A 19,663-nucleotide genomic window follows, 5' to 3' on the forward strand; every position below is an offset into this window, starting at 1 on the left:
CTTTCCCACCCGGATCGGCCCCACGTCCACAGATAAACGTTCCCCCCCTCCCGATCCTTTTAAGGCCCATCGTGGAGACACACACCCCCCTCTGGATGGCCAACGCCGCTGTGCGGAGCCTGAGCCACACCACACCGGCCTCACCCACGGAACCGTTGCCGCTGCCCCCCCCCCACGATCTCAGCCACGCGCAAGGCCATGGATGACCTTGATGAGACCAACGAGGCAAGAGAGAGGAACGCCAGGGCGCTGTCTCCGGCTGGTGGGTCTCTCTTCCTCACCAGGAGGCCACCACGCAAAACAGCTCGGGAGAAGGGGGGGGAACATGGGCCTCCCCTCCCTCTCCTCCCACCGCACCCCCCCCCCGTAAACCTGACATCCATGCCTTCTCTCTCGACCTCTTTCTCTCTCTCTTGCCCTCCTGGACGCCTTCCCCAAGCTTGGTTTTCTAGGCAACCCCCCCTCCCGTTTCCCTTTATTCCTTCTCCTGCCCAACTGAGCCCCCTCCAGAGGAATGAATGAGTATCCCTCTGTGTGTGTGTGTGTTTGTGTGTGTGTGTGTGTGTGTGTGTGTGTGTGTCCCTCCATATGGATGAATGTGTCCATGGGTGTCTGTCTCCCTCCATGTAAATGAATGGTTTGCGGGTGAGCATGTCTCCCTCCATACGAATGAATGGTGTCTCTGTGCGTGAATGTGTGTGTGTGTGTGTGCGCGCGCGCGTGTGTGCATCTCCCTCCATACAAATGAACGGTGTGTGTTTGTGTCTCCATCTGAAGGAATGGTATCCATCTCTCTCTCCCCGCCCCCCACTCTCTCTGTATGTCTCCCTCCATATAAATGAATGGCCTCCCTGTGTGTGCTTCTCCTCCGTGTCCGCTCTGGGGGACCAACCTCAGCCAGCGCTGCCCACCCACCCACCCCCCACGGCCGCCCCATGCTGCAGGCGGAAGGGGGCTGCCCCAAAAGCCCAGCCTCATGCTGCAGAGGAACCCTTCCAAGCCACCAGGCCTGAGCTGTGCCCAAACCCCCGCCCATGCTCCTAGATCTCATGAGGTCGGTCCAGGAGCACACACCCAACGCCCCTGCTCCTCGGCTCTCTCTCGCTCAGGGAGGGCCGCATCCTTCTCCACCCATCCCTGCTTCTTGATCCTTTTTCTCCTACCCTTCGCCATCTCTCTCTCTCTCTCTCTCTGTGTGTGTCTCCTTGCGTGTCATTTCCCGTCTGGGTCTCCCAGCCGCCGCCAACCCCCCCCCCTTTATCATGCGCCCAGAGCCTTTGTAAAGAGAGGAGAGCCAGGAGGAGATGCTTCTCTCCCCCCCCCCCCGTCCTCCTCCCTTTTTCCTTTCTCCTCCTTTTCTGCAAAGAAGCCAGATGCTCCGCCAGCAGCCGCGGTTTCTTACGCCAGGCGCACAGAAATCGCCCAGCCCCGCTTCTCCCCGACTTGGGGGGGGGGGGCAGCCCATGCCGGGGCGCCTCCTCCTCCTCCTTTTTTTCTCTCTTCTACGTGCCATTTTCATTATTACTATTATTATTATTATTATTAAAGAACGTCTTCCTCTCTCTCTCGCCGCCCGGCCCGCTTCCCTTGCCCAAAGGAAGAAAGGAAACCCGATTTAAAAATAATAATAATAATAATTTAAATCCCTCCGTGGAAGCGCCGGCGATGCCCTCCGAGCCTGCCACCCACCCTGGAGGCGATGCCAGCCGCCAGCTGCGGGCGATCGGAATCGCCTCGTCCTTGCCAGGCGCCCGCTTCCAACCTCTCCCTTCGGGGGAAAAAAAAATACGATTTCTTCTCGGGAGGGTGGTCTTCCCCCCCCTCCCCCCCCCACAAAAAAAAATCCAACCCGCTCGCCTGTTTCTCTCTCCAAGCCAGGAGGCGATCCGGGGGCGCCAACCCCATAAGGATGAAACCCCCCCCCTTCAATCGGGGGAGATTTTGGGGAGGGGGCGGAGGATTGGGTGTGGACCCCCCCCCTTTGGCTCCTCGATCCGCAGTGTCTCCCGAGGAGGAGGAGGAGGAAAAAGGCGGCGTAGGAAGCTTGGTGCTCCGCAGCCAGATCGCCCCCCCCCCAGGTCCCCGGTTTGGGGGAATCCGGACTGACTCCGGTTTGGGAGAGGGGTGGGTGGGGGAAATCGGATCCGGAGCCGACAGCCTTACCGGAATCGGGGCGAGTCCTTGATGCACTCCTCGAATTCCACCGTCATCTTGGCACCGGAGTGGCTTGGGGGGGGGGGTAGAAGGAAGCGAGTCCCGGGGTGTTTGGGGAAGGGCAGCGAGCTCACCAGCCGAGCCCCCGGAGGCGCATCTCCGGCGGGCGCAGGATCAGCCCCGGCTCGCCTCGCCTCGCCTTGCGCGCAAAGAGGACTGAGCCAAAGGCAGGCGGGCGGGCAGGCGGCGGTCCGCGCTGTCAAGGCAGGCGCAGGCAGGGAGCGTCTGCCAATTCCCACGACACCTCTCCGGGCTTGGTGGAGGGGATGGGGAGGGGGGCGAGAGGCGGAGGGGGGGATCTTTGGAGCCGGAGCGACGCCTGGTGGGGAGATGAGGGTCCGATTCGGAAGAACCAGGGAGGGGGGGATCCCTTCCCTTTCAGAAAGTCCGGCCTCTTTGGGAAGGGCGCTTCTTGCCAAAAAAGGCGGAGCGGGGCTTTTGTAAGGTCAACGGCTCTTCCCAGCTCATTCAAGAACACCCAAATTTATTTTGCATCCTCGCAAGGCCGGTTTCTCTGGGGGGGCAAACGGGCTCATCTGCCAGCCTTGTTCCTGACAAAAGGTGGACGAGCAATCCTGTTCCATTTCAAGGCACCCAGATAGGTATATCACCTTGTAGTGGCACACACTGGGTGTGCCAATTAAGCTCTCGTGTCCTGCTGTATATTAGCACAAGGCATGCATGCATGCACGCAGAAGTCCGTATAGAATAATAATCTGAGAACTGCAGAGCGGGAAAGGACCCTATGGATCATCGGAGTCCAGGCCCTGTCAAGGAGGCCCAGTGGGGAATTCGAACTCCGAACCTCTGGCTCTGCAGCCAGAGACCTAAACCACTGAGCAAGTTTGTCTCCTTTAGTTCTTATTTTTCTTTTTACCTGACACAGATGTAGAAACATGAAAGTCCCATGGATTCTAATGGGTCTACTCAAAACCTGATGAAATCTCAAACTGTGTCATTGCTTCCCCCCCCTCCTTAATCAAAAGGGACTTGCATGGAGCCACAGGTGAGCATGAAATGGGGCTCCCCTCACATGACGACTAACATATTTTGCTGCCTGAGGCAAAGGGCAACGTGGCGTTTCCTTTTGCTTCAGGGACCTCCCAAGGGAAGCAGGACCGGCTGTTAAATCGTACGCCAAAGCTGGGGGCATCAGACCAGTTTAAGGGTTTACACGGCTTCCGGCCTGGCTGCCGCCCCTTACAATATGACGCCCGAGGCCAATACCTCACTCTGCCGCCACACGGCAGGGTCGGCTGTCTTTGAACCAAGTCTGTGGTATAGATTGTGGGAAGCGTTCTCGGGGGTCCAGAGAGGGACAGCACTAATCTCTGCCGCCTGAGGCGGCGGTGGGGGCCTCACTCTACCTCAAGGTTGGGCCGGGAAGCGCTACCCCATTCGAAACTCTGAGCATCCACACACACAACCCTTCCGCTGTGGAGAGACAATGGAAGGGCGTGCGTGGCAGAACTTGATGAATGGAACAACCTAGCAGTGGGCCGAGCAGATTAAATTAATCCCCCCGTGGCTAAAGACGAGAGCGATCGACTTAGCGCATGATGTGTCTGCTTAATCCGCATCTCCTCCCTCATCCGGTCAGCAAAAGCGGTGGGAGCATCTTTCACACACACCCGAGTGACACACCACAAATAACCAAAAAGGGGGGAGGGGTTGTCTGGTGATGCCAGATCCAATGATTTAATGCAGGTGTTCCTTTAAAAAATTCCTTACCCTGCCTTTCTCCTTTAAAAGGAACCTAAGGTGGGTTACAGCAATGAACAATAATGTATAAAAGATGGTAAATGTAAATGTAAATGTTCCCCTTGACAATTTTTGTCCAGTCGTGTTCGACTCTAGGGGGCGGTGCTCATCCCCGTTTCCAAGCCATAGAGCCAGCGTTTTGTCCAAAGACAATCTTCCGTGGTCACATGGCCAGTGTGACTTAGACACGGAACACTGTTACCTTCCCACCGAGGTGGTCCCTACTGATCTACTTGCATTTGCATGCTTTCGAACCACTAGGTTGGCGGGAGCTGGGACAAGCGACGGGCGCTCACTCCGTCACGTGGATTCGATCTTACGACTGCTTGGTCTTCTGACCCTGCAGCACAGGCTTCTGCGGTTTAGCCCACAGCGCCACCACGTCCCATAAAAGATGGTAAGGATAGAAATATTTAAAAAGAAGGAGACAAGTACCACGCTGGAAAGGGTTAGCAAAGTCAACACCAAAACTGGATTCGAAGCAACAAGGGACAACTGGCCATTTAAAAAACCTCTCTCTGACAGCCAAAAGAGGAAGACTTACCTGAAGAGTCTTTGCGTGCTTCCAGAAAGGAGAGCCAAGGTGGGGACAGGCTGGCCTCCAGTGGCAGGGAGTTCCGGCGTCTGGGAGCAGCCACAGAGAAGGGCCCTCCCCTGTGGCTCCATCAGATGCACCTTTGAAAGGGGTGGGACCGAGAAAAAGGCCTCTCCTGATGATCTGAACACTCAGCCAGGCGCATAGAGGGAGATACAGATGTCATTGCTGAATATTTCGGAATAAAAGATGATAACATTTCCACAAGGACGGGGGAAAAATCACAAAATGGAAAATTATAATAGTTTGTTTGGAGACTATTAGTACTGAGAGAAAAATCACAGAACTGGGGCTTAAAAAAAAAGATAAAATATTTGGACTACAAATCTCAGAATCCCCTAGCCATACTGGATCAGATCCAAGCCATTTGGAAAGGAATTGCCATTTAAATAGGAATTTCCCCTGGCCCTGTTAGAAAGGCTTTCTGGGAATCATTTTCCGAGTTCAGCTACTGATCTTGTAGAAATAACCTAAGGTCACCCTAAACGTGGCTGTAAAATACCATTTCCTTCATGGGTGGATTCGCCCAACTGCAGGAAATTTATTTGCAGCTGAATTTGTTCCGAAACTTTCGATTTTATGCCCTTTTTTCTGTTTGAGGGTTGATAAGGCCGAATCGGGCCGCAACGGAGGTAACCCCAGACCAAGAGATGTAACCCATACCATAAACTCCAGGCAAAGGATGGGAATTGTCTTCAAAAACTGCAGTGCCCTCTAGACATGGACAGGAACACTTTACTCTTAGCTTCTCTCCACACTTTGTGTTATATCATCAGGGAAAGAACTCTGCATGCGCCCAGAGGCACGGAAGCCTCGATTGCAGAAGATCCGTAGGAAGGGAAAATGAGATAAACTGAGTTTTTCAACCGTCTCTACCTCCTGCGTTGCCGAATCCAGTTTTGACGAGCAGACAACAGTGTGGCTTTCTGCACGTCCAGCAAAAAATAGTGGAAAACCAGGACAATCGCATCATTCGAACGCAGCCCCCCAAAAAGACAATTAAGAAATGTATGGGGAGGAAGCTTTAAAAATAATCTGCAATCTGCTAAAACCAACCAAGCAAGGTTTATTATTTATCCACAATTTAAAAAATATTATTATTTTTGAACATTAAGAGGATTAGACGTTTTCCTTCAGGGTTGAGACTTTTCCGCCTCTCCCTAGCGAGGATCACAGCTGAATCTCAGTCCCTCCCGCAGCTGGCCGGCATCCACCGGCGGTTGATGACGCCAACATAATGCGACGAAGCCTCCTTTAAGGCCCCCGTGAAAATGCCCTATCTCTTCCACAGCACCTATTTTGGTGTCCCCACAAGTGCCAGCAAAATGCAGCAAAGGAGAAACGGAAGAAAACCTTTCAGCCTTAGATGTGGGAGGTAGAAATTTGGTTTTTTTTTCCCCCACCAAAGCATTGTAGAGGTGGAGAAATATAGCATTGCAAAAGTGCTAGCATTTTGGAATCGCTTTTCTTTTTAAGAATTTAATTGCTTATTTTAATTTATTGGGGCAAAAAAGAAAAACCACTCATTTTCACATTCTCCCTTATCTGAGCAGGCAAGGCAGTTATTGGTGCATTATAATTTTTAAAATAAGTTTCTTAGCAGGAAAGGCAAGCGGGAAAACACTGCTAAAGTGGGCCTTTATTACAGGCAACCCAGCATTTCAAAGCCTTACGGCCATGCTGGGGCATGAATGGATGTTTGGGGAAAACTCGAAGAATTGCTATTATTTTGTTTAGCAGTTTAAAACCCAAGCAAAACAAGGGCAAAATATGTTGCAAAATATGTTTGTCAATATCGGGGCTGTTGAGCTGTAAATGGGTCAATTACTGCTGCCATTAGCCCTACAGTCAATGACAGTAATAATCATTATTCAAAAAAAAAAAAAAAGGAGTAAGTCAGAATCTTGCTTTTTAGGACTGGAGCCGAAATTTTGAAAAGCAGAAATGTTTCCTCAAAAGACTCGGTATTTAATCTACTTTCAGTACTTTGGAACAAAATATAGGTAAGTCTGTTTTTAAAGGATCTCTAAAAACAAGGATGCTCACCAGATTGAGATAACTCTCTAATAAATAGTGACAGGGGGTTCTCTTACCTCACAAGGACCCTGGGAAGGAGAACAGGGGGTTTCGAACCCAGATCCTCCACATTTCAGATCCGTACTCTAGCACCACGCTTCCTATTTCTGAAAACAGCTTTCTTTATCGGCTTACCTTAGTAATTTCGAGAGCCCATGCCCCATGTAGTTGCTGTGTTGGAGACCTGTGGGATGTTATGTGTACAGTCTTGGAGTTCTGGGTTCAAATTTTCTCTTGGCCGTGGAAACTCACTGATGCAGCGACCACGGAGGTTCAGCTCCTTGAGCATCTTGCTTACCTCCAAAACCCAATTAGGGTCACCCTAAACAGACTTGATAGCAGAGAGCAGCAGTCACTCAATTTTGGCCACTTCCTGTCCGCCGACAGGGTTGTTGCGCAAGTAGAAAATGGATGCATAATATCTGTCCTTTTTTGGAGAAAAAAAGTGGGATTAGAGAGATATGTTTTAGATTGGCTCTTGAGGGGGTTTCTGATTTCTCCAAACTCTGGACTCAGCCCCCTGCTAACCTTTGAAAGATGCCTTCGGTATTTAGATTAAGCAGAGAGTTGGTTTCATCCTGTAGGAGCTGGTGGTTACCTCTGAGGAGGCGAGTTCAAATCCCCACTGGGTCTCCTTGACAGGGGCATGATCCATAGGGCCACTTCCAGCTCTGCCATTCCGAGATGATTATTACTATGATTATAAAATGGTTGAGATACTAATCAATATGAATTATAGTGACCATCTTTTCCCTGCCTTCTTCCAGTGGGGTCGCGTTGACGCCCTGTAACCAGAACACGCTGGGTGTGCAGAATTATTTGGAGGTAAGTCCTGCTGTTTCTGGTCCTTTCTCTTTGTCTCGGCGATGTGATAATAAGATGCAGGCCAAGACGTTTGTGGATCGTGACTGCCGGGGAGCTCCCCGACTCCCACAGCGTCGGGGACCCCTATATATTGGAATTTTGCAGAGCCCAGTTTTAACAGGCGAAGCCGCTCCGTGTTTTGCTCCGAACTCAACACAAGCTTTCCCTGGGCTGCCAATGGCTGGTTTAGGCGGCTGTCGCTGTTGCTTGTGCGTTCAATAGGGAGAATGTCCCCGAGCGTCAGAAAGTGTTCAAAAGCAAGATGATGATGATGTGCCATCAAGTCAGTTCCGACATATTGACGACCTATTTCCCAGGGTTTTCCAGACAGAGAGTGCTCAGAAATGGTTTCCCATTCCTTTCTTTGGGGGGGGGGGGGGGAGGCGAACCATGTAAAGGCTTTTAAAAACAATTATGAACGTGAAAGACTCTGGCCTTGGAAGACCAAGTTAGGGGAGGAAGCGTGGATTCGTGTGCGTCGTCTGCGGAAACTGTAAGTTCAATTCCCGACATCTCCAGAAAGAGCTGGAAAATACTCTGCTCGAAACCCAGTCGGTGTTGGTTGAACTGGGCCTAACGGTACTCGGATGTGATCCAAGAGAACTTTCTCAGACGAGGAAGTGAGAGTTTTGGCCACAATTCTTAGCCACGTCTACCCCAGAGTTGGCCCCCCCCAAAAAACTTTTCCGAAATCCATTTTCGCCCGAAATTCTCCACTTTCGAAACAATAGATCCCAAAGGGTTTCCAGAAGGTTCCTTGCAGATCAACAGACACCTTATTGAAGCAAAGATTTGTTTCTAGCTTTCCGAAGGTCCCTATTCCACCACGGCTTCCTCCCTCCCTCCCTGCTCCCCCATCTTCGCCCGTCCGCCCGCCTTCCTGCCGGGAAGAGCGTCCCATTAATTGAGATGGCTTGCCGTCCATTTCCGAGGCCCTGACACGCAAGCAATTACCGCTGAGTAAATAATGCATCTCCCCGTAATTTGGCATGAGTGATATTAACGGATTAGTGGGGGGGGGCGGCGGGGGGGGGTTGAGATGGGTTAAAATAAGACAAAGAATAAAAAACGGCAGATGGGCCTTGTGGGGGCAAGGTCTCAAGAGCAGTCGGAGGTTGTGGGGAGCACGAGGCAAAGGGGTCAGGCGTTCGGGGTGGCGGGAGCTCATTAAATCGATGGGTCCCATTTTGCGTTTCTGGGAAGGTTTTGAACCAGCATGGAAATGTCTTTCCGCGCTTGGAGTGATTTCCATTTCTGAGATGTACTCGGGGGGTGGCCGTCCCACGTGGCCAAGGTCGGGACTGAAAATAGCGGAGGGGAAACTGAGGAAGCCCAAAAGAACACACTGGGACGCTAGAAGGCCAGATAAGGCTTCAAGGGCCGTACGTACCCGACCCCTGCCTTTGTGGTGATTCTAAGAATTCGTTTTTTAAAATATTGCCAGCTGAGATCTGAGCTTTCCGGCCAGGACGAACGAATTTGAAGGTGGTCTTGGCATCCTGCCTAAATTTGATCATGTTCAAGGGGGCCCCACCCCAAATCCAGAGGGAGAAAAGGTTGCCTCCTGGCGTTATGCAGAACTCAAAGGCTAGCCCAGTTGAACGGCTGGATTGCTCAGGTTGGGAGTTTGAATCCCCCCACTGGGCTTCCCTGACAGGGAAGGATCCATGATCCACAGGGTCCCTTCCAGCTCTGCCGTTCTAAGATTATTATTATTCTAAGATTATAGGGGGTATTCCTCCTCCTCTTTTTTTGGCTGGGTTTTACCCAATGTTTCCAAAATCTGCTGCTTCTTGAGGGAAACCTGTCCTTCTCCCCTGGTTCTGAAGCTGGCGTCGCTTTGAGAGGTGCCCTTTTTTTGGTATCAGACGTGGAGGAACAACACCACAAAGGTTTTTTCCCTGATCCCATAAAAAGGGTACTCGCCCTTACTCACCTACGGCGAGCCATCCATGGGAATCCTGAGCGTGGAGTCAAAAACCATATCCACGAATTTCAGCCCTTTGCCACAAATGGGCCTTTTCTCCCTCTTTCTACAAGCAAAAAAACAAAACCCCACCACCACAACAACGATGATAATAACATAAATTAATAGGCTAATAGATCTACTGATATGGCCGTTTGCCACTGTGATACCTAATGTATTTTTTCCCCCCAGCCTCAAACATTTTTCGGTCCCTTGAAAGGAGAAAGATGGGGTCAAAATATTTTAAATAAATAAATGTTGAGGCAAAAATAAACAAGCCGAACAGTCTATTCCTCTGCTTTTCACACACACCTCCAAACCTAAAGCCGTGACGCGGGGGGGGGGGGGACAGTGAGTTCTATCAGTCCGTGGGCATCATACATGGCATTTTTAAGGAAATAAATACAGACTACATTTGAGCCCTGCGTGTTTGTGTAATGCATAGGTTCCCAGGTTCAACCCACAGCATCTCTTAGCGAGCGACGGCTATAATTTTAATTCCCTCCCTTCCTCCCAGAACTGCAAAGCCACGAGCTTTAGCTTGGCCCCGAGGTCAGCCATTCCACCGACCTTTTGATTATTTTCCCCCACACACACCTCCGTCGGACGAAATCCACACTCTGAATTGTTTCTTCAAAAGGGAGCAAACCTACATAGTTTTCCTGATGGGCAATATTGACTTGGGGGCCTGGCAGCAGATCAAAGAGAGTTTTTTTAAAAAAAATAATACTCTTATTACCCTGAAAGCCAATTCGCTCGCCGGCTTTTTTTAATCGGTTAATTCGATTGTATTTATGTGTGGCATACCTCCCACCGCCAACCCCAGCAGATTGGGAGGCATTGCTTAAAAGGCGTATAAATGCACCAAATGAAGGGCCGTCTTTTGGTGTGGTTGAGGCACCTTGGTGGTTGAGTTCTGGGTATCACCATTGTAATTTTTTTTTTTTTTGAGTGGGGCTTGGACTAGACATTTTAAAGGCATCTCCAGGCCCTCTCGGCTTTGGCGAGGCCCCCGTCTTGGTAGACGGCCAAAAGAAGGTTGGGCGTGAATCATTACCGTCCTCGGCGGAATTCCAGGGAGCGCCGGATTCTCCCGGTTGACCCCGTTCTGGAGCGGCCAAAGGAAAATGGCGTGAAGAACAGCCAGCCTTAGGGATGCCTACAGTTCACGAAGGGAGCATTGGCATCGTGGGAGGACAGCGTCTCTCGGGGGGGTGGGATGCTCGCTCGGCCTTCCCATCCGCCTCTCGGCTTTAAATAATTGATAGGATCCGGCGTCTGCCTTTCTTTTCCCTTTTTAATGCGAGGTTTTCCCGTTGGGGATGACAAGAGGCCATCCAGTCTAAGAAATGGGAAGATGTCGAGGCGTCCGCTTCCCGGCCGCAAACCTTTCCTTGGGACCCCTCGGAAGCTGCTCGGTAGAAAGCCAAAGGTGGAGTCCTTCTTACGCCGGTGTGGCCAACTCTGGCTGGCAGCCGCCATGGGGTTGAGGCACATCTCTCTCGACTGGCCGTGTGCTAGAGATCTCTGTGGTTCTCGGGCGGTCTCCCGTCCGCCCCGAGGCAGCCCTGCTGAGCTTCCCAAATCAGGCAAGATCACGTTCGTGGTGTTCATCCATGGGGCAGGGCAGATTTCAGCCACACACACCCTTTGGGCTGGTCCTCCAAAGGGGGGGGTTGACCTTTCACCTTCTGCTTGCCTCACCCTCTTGAGCATCCTCTGATGATACACAGACAATACACTCTGTTTTCTATAATAACCTTCCCAACCTTCTGGCAGGCTGCCTCTCATTCTTCTTAACGGTTTTTTGCCGATCCGGGAACCTGTCTCGAAACCGAGTTTGGCCCTCAGGCACCGCAATGTTGACACCCTGCCTTTACGCACCTCCTCCAACCCACTCGATGTCCCGGACTACTGTTCCCATTATTCCAGCCACTGGGGAAAACAGAAGTTGTAGTCCAAGCTGTCTGAAGATTGGGGAAGGTGCTCCCGCTCTGATGGATGATGACTTGCCACCGATGGGGGTGTGTGTCTTTCCCAGAACTTCACGGAGATGCCGTGGATCATTTAACCACACTTGAGAAAAGATTTCAACTGCCCGGGGGGGGGGAATAGCCCTTTTTTCCCCCTTTCGCGATTCATTGCAAGAAAAGGCAGAGTTTGCTTTACGAATCCATGCATTCGCAAGGATAACGGGGCAGTTTGGAGAACCGCAGCACACGCAAAAAAACTACATGCACATTTTAACATGTGGGGTGGGGGGCTAAAGATGCATGGCTACCCAGTGTGGTGTAGGAGACACGAGTGATGGACTAGGACGGAGGAGATCTGAGTTCGAATTCTCACTCGGCCAGTGAACCCCACTTGGGGGGGGCGAGTGCTGGAACTGGTCAAACCACTCGTTAATTATCTCGCTTGCCTTGAAAGTCCTATAAGGGCCACTCTAAGATGGTTCTGATTTAAGAAAGACACACTGGATGTGTCGTGGTTCGTATTCTGAGTCGATCAGGCTGGGCTGGATAAATAAATAACCTGCAATACATGGGTGGTTTGTTTGTTTGTTTTTCTATTTTGGGGGTCCCCTTTTCTGTGAAAGGGACCCGTATATGTCCCTTGGCCTTAATGTTTCACCACATCCTTTCCATTGCGTTCTCCTCCCGTACCTCCAGAAGGCAGCGGAGAAGCTAAACCCTCCCGCCCCGATCAAATTTGTCATCTCCAGCCGTACGGACGCCGGCGTGCACGCGCTCTGCAACACCGCCCACTTCGACCTTGAGCGGTCCGACGACGCGCCGCCTTGGGATGAAGAGAAGCTGGTCCAGGGCCTTAACTACCACCTCAAGCCTGAGCCGATAGGGTGAGTTTCTTGGCATGCCGACGCGTCCGGCATTTTTGGCGCGCACGGGGGGGAGAGGACAGGCGTGTCTGCCCTGCCCAGTCATACCAGTTTGAGACCACTTGAATGGCCACCCTCTCCATCCCAAAGAATCTTGGGTGAGAATTAGCCTTTATTTGTTGTCAAAGGCCTTAGATAAGAGGTTCCCAAACCTTGGGTCCTCCAGAGGTTCTTGGACTACAACTCCCAGAAGTCTTCACCACGAGCTGTGCTGGTCAGGGAGTTGTAGTCTGAGAACCTCTGGGCCTCAAGGTTGGGAACCAGGGCAAGTTTTCCAAAGGCCCTGTAAGCCCCAGATTCATAAAATGCAGCCATGGACCATTAAAGTGCCATCAAACCACCATCACTGGGCGGTGTAGACAGACCGTATCCTTGTTTGGGTTTTAAGCCTGTACTTAGGACATCCGTCTCTTCGGCCTGCTACCAGCAAAGGCTGGAGCATTGTTTAGTCTGGAGGGGGAAAAAAAAAAGACCGAAGGGGAGACAGGGTAACACTCTTCAAATACGTCAAAGGTCATCCTGCCAAGGAGGGGCAGGATCTATTCTCGGTCGTTCCCAGAGCGCAGAAGAGGCAACAACGGGCTCAAGCGGCAGAAACCCAGATTTCGGTGGAAGATCAGGAAAAGACTTCTTGACTGTTCGAGCAGTACGACAACGGAGCCCACGACCTCGGGAGGGGGCGAGCGCCACAACGCTGGAGGCCTTCGAGAGGAAAAGAGAGAAACGTCTTCCAGATCGGCTTCCAGCTCGGCCTTGAGCAAGGGGGGGTTGGACTGGATAGCCTTCGAGGGCCCCTTCCGACTCCATGATTCTATGAGAAGCTGGTCTCGGGGGCTCTTCATCGACTGATGCAATAGAATATAACCCCACACACACACACACACACCCATGAAGTCCCACAAACTGGACCTGAATCATCCATAACGATTCTTAAGGCTTCGCTACAGACAGACAGATCTTTCCAATAAAGTATAAAATGTGAAAATTTGGTGGGTGGGGTTCCCATAAACCTATCCCATTGAAAGTCCTGCGCTGACACCCCCCCCCCCCCCGAACTGTGGAAACGGCTCCCTCCTTCCACGGAAGATCATCCAAGTTCGTCAGGTGTCTTCGGTTCATCTGCCCACTGGTCTCCCCATGAGGATTTTTAATTTTAACGAGCAGTGAGTCGTTTTCCCCAGCATGCCACCTTCTGCCTCGGCTCCCAGCCGTTGTCATGGAATCGGCGTTAACGTGGGCCCAGTCCGGGCGTCAGCCCACCTTCTCTCCTGAGACGCCGGCCTCCCGGCGGGTTTGGGGAATGCGGAGGCGGGCGGCTGGCAGCCGCAGAGAGACCGGATCGTGTCCCTTGTGTTTGGGATATTATATAAGCCGAGGGAAGAACCGAAGAAGGTGTTAAAACGGGTCCGGCGTTGCTTCTTTCTAGCGTGGAAACAGAGACGTGGTTTGTCTCTTGCTGTGGCCTTCAAAAGTTCTTCGCTTCTCCTTCAGCGTAGGTCCCTTTCCTCTTCAGCGCACCTGGGCTGTCTTCCCCCCACCACCACCACTATTCTGCTTTGTAGGGTCCTTGGGGCAGAGATTGAGTGTTTTGAAAAGCACCCCTCCCATCCGCATGCCACTGCGGAGTATACAAAATAAGGACCCATACGAAACAAGCTCAGTGTGCGGCCTCATTCTCCGCTCTCTGTCCACGGGCCGGCAACAACGAAAATATTTCGACAAAAGGCGGATTAGGAGGGCTGATCAACGTTCGCTGGGACCGAAAAGCCCACATCCCCACTCGCCCTGCCTGTTTGATAAAGAGAATAGCGAGAGGTTTTGACCACTGAGCCCCTTCCTTTCTTCCTCCATGCCCGGCTTCTTGCATTGGCATCGTTCCCTAATCTCCGTTTTGTTTAACGAGGCTTCGCTTGCCGACGCAGCAAGTTCGCAGAGGGGTGCCACTCCCCCCCTCGCTCCTGATTCTGGTCGCTTCCTGCTTCCCTAGCTCTGATCCTGCGCCCTAATAGGAAAACAGACTCTATGATCATACTTTATCAGCTGGTAAGACGGGGCACACATTTGGGGAAGGAAAGCAGCAGGAAAAGGAGGAGGCCCAAGGAGGAGATGGATCAACTTCCTGCCGAGGAGACATTCTGGAACCACCGGTGGGAACTCTGTTGCGCAGTTACCCCTACGTAATTAAAAGTTGCATAAGCAGTGGGGGGAGAATCGCAACAGGGCAACAAGGAATACCAACAAAGCACTTTGACAGTGCGCACACCGCACAACTGTCCCGGGAGCTGCGCGGCAGGCGGCACAGCGGCCTTGCAAAGCGCACAATGAATCGCACAACCATGATGTGAACCTTGCGCTCATTTGCACGAGGCTGGCTGGCTGGCTGCGCATAAGGCCCAGCACACTCTTTACCTTACGCTACTGTGAACAGGATTGCAACCGCTACACGTTTCTCTTTTCCAAGAAATCTGCTTATATAACATGGTGACAAAACAGGCCACAGGAATCATTATCACCTCGGTTTACTTTCTCCTTCCTCCTTTTTTTTTTTCTGGAGAGTAGAGTGCAGAGAGATGAATTTTGCCCACGTTCAAAAGGATTCCATGGAAACCGTTTTGGGGAAAAAATATACAGTAAATGTCAGGCTGATCCAGTGATCTTATGAGCTCGGAGCTGTCAAAATGAGGACCTTTGCAAATCCCGAAGCTGGCCTGCAAACCGGCTGGTGATACGCCTACATGTTTTTGAGCTAACTTGGGAGCTGGGGAGATAGCCGAGAACATATGTAAGTGGCATAGCACTTTGTGTTTTTTTCCTATATAGCGAAGTAGAGATAATGACGGTGATGATTTTTTAAAAACCCTATGCGGAGAAAGTCAGCATACACAAAAAATATGATAAAAGAAAACTAAACAAACATATAATTCTGAAATGAGCCAAGAGGTATTTGCTACTGGTCATCTGGACCTAGCTCTCAGATCACCACGGGCGAGTAGCTATTTACAAATCTCTTACCTTGTGCATGATTTGTGTGGCTGTCTGTGTTCTTGCGGCCAGTTTCACTCGCAGAGGCCATGGTCTGCGAGCACCACTCCCTGTTCCTCCATCGGTGTTCGCTTGGTCTGCGCTAAAAGGATTTTGTACGGCCCATGATCCTTTCATTTGCCAGGAGCTGATCTGGCTGCAAGGGCTTAAGGGCCACCTCCTTGTCTCCCAAGAGCCAATTTTGTGCCACTTTGCTTGTGCGGCTGCCATGTAGGCTCTTAAAGACCTTATTCGTTTGTTAAACAGAAGGACCCACGTTTCTTGGGGGATGGGTTCCCCCTACCTGCGGATGCTGAAAAATGTGGATGATAGCAAACATTATTTAAATAGCAAACACTAGACATAACACTGTCTCTGGCATCCTCTAGTGGCCAGTTCGGGTAACTTCACCTTTTGAAATATTTATTCTAGGGTTTTTCTTTTAATATATGTAATATTTTCAGACCGTGGATATATGCTGGTGAGGGGAATCTCAAAGACAGCAGAAGAAGAATCGTACTCGGTGGTACCAAAGTTTTATGTTCCAAGGGTTGGGATGGAAACTGGGTTTTTCAGTGATAGACTGCTCCTGAACCTGGAGGATCCATTCCTTACTGTTGTGCTGAACGAGAGTTACCTTGCTCCCATCAGGCTATTCTTGATGACTTATGTACTCTAGGGCGCCGTGTCGGCTAGAGGGGATGGGATATTGAGATATGCAGTCACCCAAAGGAACCTTCCCCTTACTCCAGTTCAGGTGGTGCAATTCCTTGTTCGTTCCCAGCTTGAACATGGCCAACTCTCATTTCGGCACCAACGCCTCTAAGCTTGTCATTTTCCTTGAGAGGCTAGCTTTCTAAAGGCCCGTTCAGGTTCCTGTTTCTTCCAGGGACCAGTGGCTATTTCACAAATCTTTTTTTTTAAAAAAAGACCCGCCACCTCTTGTTGAGTTCACCCATTGTTGTGTCCCCAGCGGATAGACTGCCTTTAGCTGTGGAGGTTCTCCGTAGAAGGAGAGGGACAGAAGTTCTTTTTACATGGAGAACTTTCGAGAGATCTCCCAGCCAAGTATCTGAGCAGGACTGACTCCCGCTTAGCCTCCAGAATCAGACACAGGAGAAATGTATTACGGAGCCCTTGCTGCGCGTGAGTCTCCAGGACCTCAGGTAGCCGGCCTGCCGTCTCGCCCATGATGGCTATTTTCCGGTGGCTAGTAATAGCTTTGCTTCAGGGGATGCAGGCGGGGGTGAAGGAGGGGGAAAAGAGAGAGAGAGAGGAAAACTAGGTCATATTTGCTACGCTTCCTGGCCGGCCGGCCATCTTTATGGCACCGCCACGCTCCAGTCGAGCTGCGGTGCACAGCGACACCTCGGAACAAATCCGTCTGGCGTCAAACAAGCCGGCCTTCCCCAGGCATCACAAGAAAGCCACAGAGCTAACGTTCGCTCGGTCTGGCCAGCGGCAGGCATAGTGAGGTTCTGTTTATTGGTGAGAGAACAGCCCCGCAGTTAGAAAGCTAGCCTGTCAGGGAGGAAGCGACTAGCCAGATCTTTTGGCATGTGTGAGCTGGGAAAGGAAGGGGGAATTCAACTCCATGAATCGAAGTTTGGAAGATTTTCCATTGGGTGATGACATTGCCGAGTGTCCCCCCCCCTGCAGCCAACGTGGCCCCTAGTGTTCACGAATTTTATATTCATGGACCACAGAGCCATGAAATTCACCATGGGAGAATCAAGATGTTTTCACCCTGATCTTCCTCCTAGGGTGGTTTGTGAGAGGGGAGAACCACGTGTGGTTCTTCATGGTAGAAAATCCAAGATAACATACGAGACTAGTAAATAATGAAGAAACATTGAAAGTGGCTTTTCTGTGATTCTAGGAAAGCTGCTTTATATTTGATGGGATTTCAAGCCTTTCTTTCTGTCTAACCTATACTCGTTGAGCACATATTTGCAAGTCAGGATTCTTACTTTGATTTCCCCCAGCGTCCTAAGTGCTCGGCGTGTGCCGGACTCTTTCCACGCCCGTTTCAGCGCCTTGTCGAGAACATACGTGTACCGAGTGGTGACGGGGCCCTCTGGGCATTATCAGACGCCTGTCTTTGAACGCGACCTCTGTTGGGCAACGAAGAGAGGGTGAGTGTGCAGGAAATCTAATGCTGATTTTTGTGGGAAGTATAGCTCTTTGGGAGGTGCGCTCTGTAGAACTCAGTGCATGGCGAAACTACGCCTCCCAGGAAACATTGGGGAAGCTCCCTTTTTTCTACATCAACAACAGAGACATCTATCTTCCAAATAGCCTGGAAGGAAAAGTCTCATTCAGGTGATTGACATGTAGCAACTACGGATAATAGCAAATGCTATACGTAGCATGGTAAAAGAAAAAAAATCCAAAAAATACATATTTTCACCATGTATTAGCAGAACAGGCCACTAGAAGGCAATAGAGAGCATATTATGCATTCTTATCCCAAGAAGAATCCATAGCATGGTCTCTGCCCCCCTCTAGTGGTGAGTTCTGATAAATACATAATGAAAACAAATATTTCTAGTTTTTTTCCTTTAATATCTGCAATATTTTCAGACTGTGGATACTGATCCCGTGGATACGGGGGTCCTACTGTACTGTGATTTGTATGCTGTCACACTAATACCAATGTACTTAAGCCATAGGATTTAGGCCTGTTAACAAGTAACAGAGGCCCCTCCTTTTAAAATAAAACTATCCAGAAGGGACCAGATATAAAATCAACAGACTGGGACGGTTTGCTATTCTTGGTGAAACGCTGAACTCTCTTGTTGCAGCCATTTTAACCTGGAAGCCATGCGGGAAGCTGCGTCTTACCTGAGGGGGACTCACAATTTCATGACCTTCTGTTCTTCCTCTTCGGAACTCCCCTTTCGAAACCCCGTCAAGCATCTGGCTCGCTTGGAAATCAGGCCCGCTTCAGGTTTCTTGATGGATCATCATCCGGGCAGGTGAGCATCAAAGCCCTTTTAGACGAGCGCCAGTCAGCACCTGTACCATTTGGGGTAGGATTTTCGTCACATTGTTAACTTGTTACCAGCCAAACCAAGAGGCTCGGTTGGAATATAGAGAAATCTGTCTTATTTGACACCCAACTTGTTTTTTTTCTGTGTTGCTCGACACCAACCATCTCTTAGTCATGGGATTTTCAGAATTTGTGTCTGACATCCTCCAGACGTCTACACAGATTCCCCCCCCCCCGGCTAGAGTTCTGGAGGCTTTCACCAAGAAATCAAAGTCCTAACGGGGGATTTTTAAGTTAGTAAGCTCCTGGGTTCAGACTCAAGGCAAGCGTTTGGATCTTGTTGGAAAGGGAAAATGGTTTGGGCAGAGTTCATCTCCATGTGAGCTGCAAGGGGTTATGGTTCTGGCAACTCTCTTGAGAGGCTCACTCTGCAGAGCCTAATGAACAGAGTTTCCCACACCCGGGAGCTCTTATATTAACGGGTAAAAGAGTAGCTGCAGAAATGTGTGACGGACGCCTGTGGGAGGTGGGTGGCAAGTCACCAACGAGATCAACCAGCTATAGAATTTATTTTAATACGTAGCCCAGATCTTAAAGAAGCCATTTAAAAAATTTTTACATAACAACAGGCATGACAAGTGACGATGTCTGCTGGAGAATGTAGTCCAAAACTAGAACATTTCCAAGTTTTGTCAAAACCCACATGTTGCAGAGCCCCATAATCTCCCACCGTGGGCTAAGTCAGCTACAAGGGACACGATCTGAGAGTCCACAGAGGAAAACTAGAAAGCCACAGGTGATCATCCCGGCTGAATGGAAACTCCTTTCTCGACAAGACAACCTGAACTCTCTGTGCCAGTAAAGCATCATACAAAGATGCTTCTCAGGTACCTTAGCAACGCTTTGAACAAAACGAGGCGCCCGATTTTAGCCCAGTTCTTAAAACAGCAGCCAAAGCTGCCAAATTGGGAAGCCACGCTCACTCTCTGAAAGGTGGGGGGAAAGTGGAAATTCCGGGAAAATATTCAGATGGATCTATTTCAACCAGAAGGTTTCAGCATAATTATTCTCGGAATAACTACCCATCAGAAAATACACAGAGGGATAAAAACACAGGGACCCTTTTTCTGCAAGGTACCGAAGGATAAGCCCTTCTTGATGTCATTTCATGGGGTTACGGATTGATTGATCGTATTTCTATGCCCTCTTTTCCCCCAATGGCAGGACTCGAGGCTCCTCCTGCAAATTATTAAAAGACCAACCAGTTTTAAAGCACAC

The 19,663-nt window shown here is 50.4% G+C and overlaps 2 protein-coding genes and 1 long non-coding RNA gene across 4 annotated transcripts in view; 1 reads left to right on the forward strand and 2 right to left on the reverse strand.

Moving 5' to 3' along the window:
• Positions 1-5,958, reverse strand: part of ACAP3 (ArfGAP with coiled-coil, ankyrin repeat and PH domains 3) — a 99,682-nt gene extending 93,724 nt beyond the window's left edge. Inside the window, exon 1 of the mRNA XM_072977615.2 lies at positions 4,520-5,958. Within this exon, the coding sequence (XP_072833716.2) occupies positions 4,520-4,641 (122 nt within the window). The 5' untranslated portion in view covers positions 4,642-5,958. The remainder of the gene's footprint in view (positions 1-4,519) is intronic.
• Positions 5,862-19,663, forward strand: part of PUSL1 (pseudouridine synthase like 1) — a 20,205-nt gene continuing 6,403 nt past the window's right edge. The window contains exons 1-6 of one of the 2 annotated variants that reach the window (XM_020782299.3): positions 5,862-5,945; positions 6,486-6,573; positions 7,414-7,471; positions 12,146-12,333; positions 17,379-17,528; positions 18,198-18,371. In XM_020782299.3, the coding sequence (XP_020637958.2) occupies positions 6,515-6,573; positions 7,414-7,471; positions 12,146-12,333; positions 17,379-17,528; positions 18,198-18,371 (629 nt within the window). In that variant the 5' untranslated portion in view covers positions 5,862-5,945; positions 6,486-6,514. Of the gene's footprint in view, positions 5,946-5,971; positions 6,574-7,413; positions 7,472-12,145; positions 12,334-17,378; positions 17,529-18,197; positions 18,372-19,663 lie in introns of those variants that run through there. The other variant, XM_072977617.2, reaches the window with a different exon arrangement.
• The window catches only part of LOC140701634 (uncharacterized), a 7,766-nt gene continuing 5,359 nt past the window's right edge, over positions 17,257-19,663 (reverse strand). The window contains exons 3-4 of the long non-coding RNA XR_013538064.1: positions 18,238-18,411; positions 17,257-17,507 (exon numbers count right to left, since the gene is read on the reverse strand). This is a non-coding gene — a long non-coding RNA (uncharacterized LOC140701634). The remainder of the gene's footprint in view (positions 17,508-18,237; positions 18,412-19,663) is intronic.

The sequence above is a fragment of the Pogona vitticeps genome, chromosome 7 (genome assembly GCF_051106095.1).
Source record: "Pogona vitticeps strain Pit_001003342236 chromosome 7, PviZW2.1, whole genome shotgun sequence".
NCBI classification, from domain to species: Eukaryota; Metazoa; Chordata; class Lepidosauria; order Squamata; family Agamidae; genus Pogona; species Pogona vitticeps.